At 34.5% G+C, this 9769-nt stretch overlaps 1 protein-coding gene across 1 annotated transcript; it reads left to right on the top strand.

Annotated features, from left to right (window-relative positions):
* The first annotated feature begins 7239 nt into the window (after positions 1–7239).
* On the top strand, positions 7240–8912 carry LOC115276658 (olfactory receptor 13D1-like). Its single transcript, XM_029920718.1, has 2 exons — positions 7240–7258; positions 7990–8912. Exons 1-2 carry the CDS (start codon positions 7240–7242, stop codon positions 8910–8912), a joined length of 942 nt encoding a protein of 313 aa, XP_029776578.1.
* The last annotated feature ends 857 nt before the right edge of the window (positions 8913–9769 follow it).

The following is a 9769-nucleotide window of genomic DNA, read 5'->3' as shown; positions in this document are numbered from 1 at the left end:
CAGAAGCTTTTTATCTTGATAAAGCCCCAATAGTTCATTTTTGCTTTCATTTCCCCTGCCTTTGGGAATGTGTTGAGTAGGAAATTGCTGTGGTTGAGGTCAAGGATGTCATTTCCCACTTTCTCCTCAAGGATTTTGATGGTTTCCTGTCTCACATTCAGGACCTTAAGCCACTTTGAGTTTATTTTTGTGTATGGTGTAAGAAAATGGTCTAGCAATAGCACTTCTAGGGATTTAACCAAGCAATACAGAAGTGCTGATGCATAGGGGCACATGTACCCCAATGTTCATAGCAGCACTGTCAACAATAGCCAACTCATGGAAAGAGCCTAAATGTCCATCACCTTATGACAAGATCAAGAAGATGTGGTATATATATACAATGGAGTATTACATGGCAATGAGAAAAAATGAAATATGGCCATTTGTATCAAAGTGGATGGACTTAGAGGGTGTCATGCTAAGTGAAATAAGTCAGACGGAGAAGGACAGATACCATATGTTTGAACTCATAGGTCTAACAGGAGAACAGCAGAGACCTAATGGAGGGTCATGGGGAGGGGAAGGGGGAAAGAGAGATAGGGAGAGAGAGGGACACAAAACTTGAGAGACTATTGAAATCTGAAAACGAACTGAGGGCTGAAGGGGGAGGTGGAGGTGGTGGAGGAGGGCACGTGTGAGGAAGAGCACTGGGTGTTGTATGGAAACTAATTTGACAATTAACTACTTAAAAAAATAAATAAGTTCTTAAAAAGAAAAAAACAAGTTGTGTAAACACATTTCCCAGAGCCATCTCTGATCTGAAATTAACAAATATTAAGAGATTCAAGTTCAACTCAAACCATATAAGCTATAAGCTGGCTGAAAAATGAAGATTTCTTTTCCTATACTACTGGCACATTTTAATCCATTTTCAATTGAATATACATGCTGAAATAAAAAGATTGTTCTTAAAAGGGAATGAGATTTTGGTCAATATAATGATGGCTATTGGTATTAGTGATGAAAAGATGACTGAACACAAATGTTATGCCCTGCTCCAAAGTTTTAAATGTCAAAGCATTATATTTTCGTTGGAGAATACATTACAGTATAGAGTATATCTCAAATTCTAACACATATAAAAAGTATAATTAAATCTGTTTTACAAACCTGTAATAATTTTTTGAATAAGGCAAATAACTTTCTAAAATCACTACTTGATAAATGTATATACAAGTCTATTTAAGGAAATCCTAAGGGTAAAGTTAGTGCCCAATAAGGAACCATAAATGTGAGTCAAGAATGGCATGATATCATTTCTATTAGAGTATTTATTATTTAAAAATAATGAAACACAGATTTCTCTTAATGGAAGGTGTATGTCATCAATGAGAATAAAGACAGAAAGAAATGGAATAATATCTTCAGACTGTTCAAGGAAAGTAACTAAAAGTCCATTATTCTGCCCCAGACTAAACTATCTTTCAAGAGAAAAAGCCAAAATAAAGATACTTTTGGACAAAGACTAAATTTTACCATGCATAGCACCCCACAAAGAAAAAACTGTAATCAACTGAAAGGTATGGAATAAAAAAATCAAAGTAAACAAAGGAATTGGTAAATATGCAGGTAAATCCAAATTGTCACTAGCTTTATATTTTTTCTTTTCTTTTTTGAATATATTTCAAAATAAGCAATAACTTGGAGAACTTAAATACAAAGTAAAATGATATTTTAAACATCAACCACATCTAAGATAGGGTTAAGAGTTAAAAATCAAAGATAAACATTTTAAATTCCTTGTACTACTCAGAAGGATTGCAGAGATATTAAGCAGAGACTATGTTGAATTAAACAAGCATCATTAAAAAATTAAGAGACTCATATAAACAACAGAAATAAGATACAGTACTTTCAAATCTGCTAAGAAAATAGAAAAAACAAAGAAAATCTCATCAACTCAATAGAAGTGATAAAAGTTGTTAAAAAAAAGGGAGAAAATATTTAGAGCATAGATTTATGAAAACACATAATGAGGATAAAAGAATTAATAGCATAAATATTCATATTAATTGGTATAAGGGTACCAGTTGGAAGATATCAATTGATATTGTGGAGAATTATATTAACCTGTTTTCTAATGCTAAAAGTCACCTTTCATGCCAGCAGTAAATTCGACCAATCCAGTTATATTCTATTTAGAAGAGAAATCCTAAAATGTAACGCAGAAAGTTGGAAAGTAATGTGATGGAAATATATGTACCACAGAAACACACACAAAAAAAGAAAGCCGCTCATTGGAATAAATCAGGCTAGAAGGACCCTGAAGCAAAAAGCTTTTCCAGGAAATTTATCAGAAAGAAAAAATAGTCCTGAAGCTTCTCCATCTTACCACGAAGTTCAATATAAACACTATGAATAATGACAGAATTACCAAAAAAAAGACAAATCTACAATAACAAGGGGGAGAATTCTGTATCTGACATAAACTCTTAAGTGAAGCAATAAAATACACAACACACACACACACACACACACACACACACACACATATATGAAACGTTCCATGAAGACATGAGAGGATATTTTCAAACCCAAATGAAATATAGAAAAACTAATATAACATTAGGAAAGGAAGGAATCTCAATAAATACCAAAGAATAATATTCTAATCTCTACTCTGGCCACCATACAAAAAACATTAGAAATAAATATTGAAAATATAACCACTCCCAAAATGATTTTTAAGTCTGAAAATTAGGAAACATGATTAAATAATTAATAGGCTAAAAATATATTCTGATAAAAATTCCAAGATATTTTTAATTCCAAAATATTCAAAATAAATGATAATAAAATTGCCATAAAATATCAAATTATTGAAGGACATAAAAGAAAACCCAAGTACATTGTGAAGCTCTATTTTGCTCAAGTTGGGAATATAAAACTAAATATATTCATTTGTCCCAATTTGTAAAATTCAGAACCATTCCAAACAAAATGCAATAGGATTTTTTACATTTGTCAAGTTGATCCTAAAATTCATGGAAGAGTAAAGAGCCAAAAATAGCCAAAACAGTGCTCTACACCAAGAAATACCAGATATCAAGACTGATCATAAAGCTATAATACATCAGACAGTCTAGTATTGATTCAGGTAAAAAACAAGTATATCAAAGGATCAGAAATGAGAATCCAGAAATACCATGGGTATATAAGGAAGTTTACTATATATCAAAAAAACACTGACATTTGATATAAAGTAGCATTATCAATCAGAAAAAAAAGGATTAACGATTAAATAAATGGTGGCTGGGCACTGAATTAATTGTACTGAGAAAAGATTAAAACCCTACCATACACTGTGTCCAAAATAAATTTGAGACAAATAAATATCTAAATGCAAAAAAAAAGAAAATTCAGAGCTATAAAACATCCAGAAAAAAATGAAACACGTGCTATAATATTGAAGTACAATTGATCGTTCCTATTTAAAAATTATGTATTCCATTCCCTTCTATCATGGTGTAATTATCATAGATGAACTAGTCTCCTTGCTACAATGAGTGTTCTCCTAACTAAAGCCTGTACAATTGTGGTGATGCTTGGAAGAAGATAAATGTAGAGAGAATGAAAATACTAAACCTGGCTTTCACAAAAAAATAGTCTTCCGAATTGTCAGTACCTTCAAAGAGAAAAAAAAGAAAAAAGGAAAATTGCCAAGATTCTAATACAAAACAATTTCATTTCCACTTATTTCATGGGCTTCCCCCTCTATCCATTTACCATTTAAAAAAATATTATGGTGCCCATTAAAAATGTCTAATACAATGAGAAAATACACATAATGCATTAATTTTAAACAGAAAGTTATGAAACAATAAATGCAATGTGTTCTCAAGTTTTCACTGTAAATCATATAGCCAGAAAAATAATCAAAATATCAATGGTTTTATTTGACATTGTGGACTCCTTTTCTCCATTAAGCTTTTCTTATTTTCCCAAGCTTCCTACAATGAATAGATATCATCTCTATAATCAGGGAAAAAATTAACTAAAAGAAGAAAATTTCTTTTAATAAGTAAGATAAAGTTTAGGTCTTTTGCACATTATTTATAATGTATCTAACAGTTTTATCTTCAGCAAGCTTTAAAGTTTTAACTTAAATCACTTATGGGATTACAGAATCTCTTAGAAGAAAACAGAGGAGTACTTAAATTGGCTACCACAGCCACTGGTATGACCTCTGGAAATGTTTAGGGCCTAGAGGTTAGACTACTTCCATGGCAGACTGACTTACTAAGTTATAACATGAATTTCCATTGGAGATGAAGCTTTATTTTTGATCTGCCCCCTTACCACCACTAGCAGTCATCTGGAACAGTGCGATAGTTCTCTGTGGGGTTTAAGACCAGGACTATAATGCTAAGAGAAGACAGCTAAGATTTTAACTAATCTAAATCGGAAGAGCAGCAGCAACTTCTGTATGTAGACAGAAAAACGTTAGTGAAACACTAGAAAAAAGAGAGATCCATGCTTCTACCTAAAAATGGCTTCCCTGTTTTGAAGACTCTAGTCCCAATTAACCACACTATCTACTGTGAATGGAGAATCTGAGGATCCTACACTGATGATTAAATGGGGTAGACTTAAGCAGAGTTGAGAAGAGGTTTTCCTCAGAAAAGAGAGAAGACATAGGAGTTGGGAATTCTGAATCATTTATTTTATTTGAAAAGTTTTTAAGAAAACAATGAAAAATATTGGGAAATTAGATACTGCTGGGGGAAGTAAGTATCGTGGATACTTATAAAATCACTTTAGTTGCTTTTGTTTACCATGGAAAAATTTTTAAATGGCCGCCTAAGAATTCAGATTAAACTACCTTGTATTGTGCACTATCTCTGTTCTGAGATCTTCTAAGTATGTTATGTTAACTCTCACAAAACCTCTATAAAGTAAGTAATGTTACCTCATTTTACATTATGCAGATGTTAAGTGTCTTGCTCAATGTTTGCACAACTATCAAGCCACAGGGTAAGACTGAACTCTAGGTTCCTATCTCTAAGACAACTGCTGTTACAATTAAAATACAGTACTTTTCCATAAAGATAACTTACCAGCAATAAGAACAAAAGGGTAAAAGGACTTGAAGCATGGTTAAGTCCCATGGCACAAGCCTAGAAATTATTAGATAGCATGTTCTAATTAATCTCAGATGTAAGCCTACGGGTCAGACAGGGGCTCCTCCAAGATAAGAGCTTAAAGCTTCAGCTGTGCTACCGGTGACAAAGAATTGGATTTGGTATCCACACAGTAATGTTAGTGAGAAAAAATCCTCAGGATAATTCCCAAGACCATACTGAAAATGGAGAAGAGGACCTATTTCTAACTCAGCCAGTATTGCTTATTATCAACACCTTCCAGAGCTCCTAGAGGGTCATATATCTGAGCAAGCATTTGGGATCTCCTGCCAGAGGTGTTGTACTACACAGAACAAAGGTGCTTCATAAACAGTAGGAAAAACTGGGTACAGGATATAGATGTAATATTTAGTGTGCTGTGCTGTGCTTCAAAATGTTCCTTGAGTTAAAATCAGAGAGTATAGGTAAGTACTTGTGCTTTACAAACTCCTCCTCTCTTCTATTGGTAAACATGGGGAGAAAAGGGTGAACGCTTCACAGTACATAATCCTCAAGCAGAGTTTCCTTTCTTTCCACAGATGATGGCCAATGGTGAGGACATATCTAATGAGCAGGCCTTTGGAATGAGATGAACAAAACTTGGACAACAAGAAACTGAAGTTCTACCTCTTTAGAGCAGAACGAAAAAAAAAAAAAAAGGATACCAGAAGTTTCTTATGCTCCTTCCTACACACCAGGTATCTCCTTCATTTCTTGTGATACTGTCAGATTCTTTATACTGCATCCTTTCTGCACCACCTACCTTGGTCACATTTAAATAGTGAGTTCTAGAATCCTTTTTCCAATCCTTAAGTCAATATGTCTGCTGATAGTGGATATATGTGTAAGTTTGAACTTGGAACACTAAAGGGCATTAAATTGATCTCTGTAACATAAAGCAACATAGAGCCCCTGTCCAATTTCCTGTCCATGGACTATTTTATTTCCTACTTGAGTTTTAAAGAAGACTGGCGCAAAGTCTCTGGATGTCCTAGGCACTATTCGCTTCTAAGAAGAACTTGAAAGTATTATTTCTGATATTTATAACCATAAAATAAAGGCGAATTAAGAATTATTTGGAAAACATAAAGAATAGAAAGAAAGTTGTTAATGTCCCAATTCCCATAGTCTAGAAGAAACTAAGTGAAAACTTTGGAGCCAGATATATATTTATATCCAAATATCTATATAGGTATATATAGATATATTGATATACACACATATATAGTAATCATTTATACTATTTAGAAAATTCTTTTTCTTCATGTAATGTTATACCATCAGCATTGTCCTTTATCCTTAGCTCTTCTTCAAGACTATAATTTGCAGTGGTGATATTACATGTGACATTATGTGTTTTCATGTGTTTATCATAACCACAACATGCCAGAATGTCAGCATCTTAGAGAAATAAAATTATAACACTTATCATGAATGATTGACCTTGACATATAATATTAATGTATGCCCTTTATTTGTTTTTCTAATCTACTGTTGAATGGCGGGGAGGGAATGTTAAGTATCATAATAATGGAACTTTAAACTTTGAATGACCTTTTGGGAAACATCTCCAGATCTCACCATTTGAAATTATGTTGACCAAAGGTTAAAAGAGATCATCTTTATCATCTTAGCGATATGTGTTATGTTCTATCATTGCTTTTTGGCATCTAGATAGATGAAAATATTCTATTTTTTAATTTCCAAGCATTAATTTAGAATTTCATGCTTTAATAAAAATAAATGTCATATTCTTAGTATGTAACTTGGATACACTTTTTATTCATTACATATGCATTCATAACTGGGACTGACCATAGTTTTACTCTAATAATTTTGTGTAAAAAGGCAATTGTAGTTTGTGAAAATATTTTGCAAAGTGTTCCATAACTTTTTCACATTGGAACATGTTATACACCTCATTATTTGTTTCTTAAAAGCATAAAATACTATCATAAGCATTCTGGATTCAGCATCAATTTTGAAAATCCACTACTCACGAGTGCCTTATTACACATCATAGTACATGTGACATAGAATGTGTTGCATAAATGAGTAAGTGAGGAATACTAGCAGTATGGAACGCACTGGGTTCTGTGACAACACATAATAACGACCCTATTTAGATTAGGAGCAAACAACCTTTGCTAGAAAAGATACTATCTAACTTGGGAGAGGCCCTTCCAGAATAACAGAACAGCATACACAAAAGCATAACGAAAAAAGAGGGTATGCAGTATTTTCCGGGAAGTAAAAGAAATTCACCATGGTCATTTCAGAGCATTAATGGTATCAGTAGTGCCTTCAGAATTTCTACATTAGAGGGACTTAGGGGTGACAGTTTGGTTGAAGGAGGAGCTAGAGACTATCCATGAAGTTGTGTTGTGTACCAAGCACATTGCTTTTCCTTAGATTGTATGTCTCTGTTAGGATGTCATTTGTGGAAGGTCTAATAAGGATTACTGTGAAGCAAATCTTCCCAACAATCCTTCCTTGAGACCATCAGTGGGAAGATATAGCAAAAGTGGAAGGAAAGGGGATTAAGATAGGCTTAGTGTAATGGATTGTTTTTGATGAATTTACTGCCTTTGCTTTCTCTTATTCACTCTGGATTAGAAAGTATCCTCGCTCATCTGGGACCGTTTCTGAATGTAAGACAGCTATTCCTCTTTCACTTTCTCCTCAACAACTCCTCCCAAGGACAAAAAAAAAATTGGAAGAGAAAATTATTTGATAAATCTACATCAGACATTTAAATTTCCCTGAGTCTTCCCCTTTTCTAAACCTTGAATGTGACATGGACATATGAAGATGGGGAATTCTTCAGCTGTGACCGAATTCTTTCTCGTGGGACTTTCCAGATACCCAGAGCTCCAGCTTCTTCTGTTCATGCTCTGCCTCATCATGTATGTGATAATCCTGCTGGGAAATAGCCTCCTCCTTGTCATCATCATACTGGATTCTCGCCTCCACACCCCCATGTACTTCTTCCTTGGGAACCTCTCATTCTTGGACATCTGCTACACATCATCATCCATTCCCCTGATGCTTATATTATTTAAGTCTGGAAGAAAATCTATCTCCTTCATGGCCTGTGCTCTGCAGATGGCTCTCTCCCTTGGGTTGGCCTCCACTGAGTGTATCCTCTTGGCTGTGATGGCCTATGATCGATATGTGGCCATCTGCAACCCGCTGAGGTACCCCATCATCATGCACAGGGTGCTTTATGTGCACATGGCTGCTTGGTCCTGGATCATAGGCTGTCTGAACTCCATAGTGCAAACAGTCATGACAATGATGTTGCCTTTCTGTGGGAATAATGTCATTGACCATCTTACCTGTGAGATCCTGGCCCTTCTCAAACTCATATGTGCAGACATTTCCATGAATGTGCTTATCCTGACAGTGGCAACTACTGTTTTATCGGTGATTCCTCTGCTGTTAATTTTTATTTCCTATGTTTTTATCCTCTCTTCCATCCTGAGAATTAATTCTACTGAAGGGAAAAAGAAAGCTTTTTCTACCTGTTCTGCCCACCTGACTGTGGTTATCTTATTCTATGGCTCAGCCCTTTTTATGTACATGAAGCCCAAGTCAAAGGACACAAAAGCATCTGATGAGATCATTGTACTGTCTTATGGAGTGGTAACCCCAATGTTGAACCCCATCATCTACAGCTTGAGGAATAAAGAGGTGAAAGAGGCTGTGAAGAAAGTCCTGAGCAGACAGCTGCATCTATGGAAAATATAAAAGGTTTTGAAGCATGTGATATCCTGCATGTTGAGATCAGACTTTTTGTGTTCACAAAGTCACAGAACCCAGTATTGAGAGAACTTATCTGCTCGTAAATCCAAATATAAAATTTACATTCTTTTCAAAAGCCTCATGTAAGCCTTCTGAATAGTGTCTAGGCTATAATTTCTGGTTGTATGCAGCTTTGTCATTTGGTCCCAGACAGGGCACATGGCTTTCCCTCAAGATAAATCTCTCTCCTCTCAACTTTCTTCTCTCTTTTCCTTGTTTATTTTTTCCTTTTTTTACTTCCCCATTTCCTCCTTCTTTTCCATTCCCCTTCTCCGTCTACTTTGTTACTCCACCTTCCTTCTGTTTCTGGTCTCCTTTCTCATTTTAAACTGGACCTCTATTATGTGAGTTCTTTGTGTGCAATCTTTCATTTATGCATGTGAGAGGGTTTTCTTTTTTTAATATTTTTACATTGTAGTACTTGTTTTGCTTGTTGGTGGTGTTTGCTTATTTAATACATTCCATCAAGGACAAAAATTACATGATGGGGTTTTTTTTGTTTTTTTGTTGTTGTTTTTTTCCCCCTAGGAAGTGTGTCTTGGGTTTTTCCCTTATTATTTTCTTTACTCTTTTTTCCCTCTTCTTTTTTTTTGGTGGTGGGGGTGGTTATGTTTAAATGAAGTTGCTTTTACAACACCAAAGACTTAATCATCCATTTCCTATATAAAAGGTAGCTACTTTTTTGCGTGGACCTCAAGTATATTGTAGTATAGAGGTGGAATTTAAGGAACGGTATTAAGCAGGCTGTGTTTTAGCTTATGGGCAAGTAATAAATTGTATCATTTATCTTGAATGTATCATAG

The sequence above is a fragment of the Suricata suricatta genome, chromosome 13, assembly GCF_006229205.1.
Source record: "Suricata suricatta isolate VVHF042 chromosome 13, meerkat_22Aug2017_6uvM2_HiC, whole genome shotgun sequence".
NCBI classification, from domain to species: Eukaryota; Metazoa; Chordata; class Mammalia; order Carnivora; family Herpestidae; genus Suricata; species Suricata suricatta.
The sequence above is the reverse complement of the archived record's forward strand: the minus strand, read 5'-3'. Positions and strand labels throughout refer to the sequence as shown.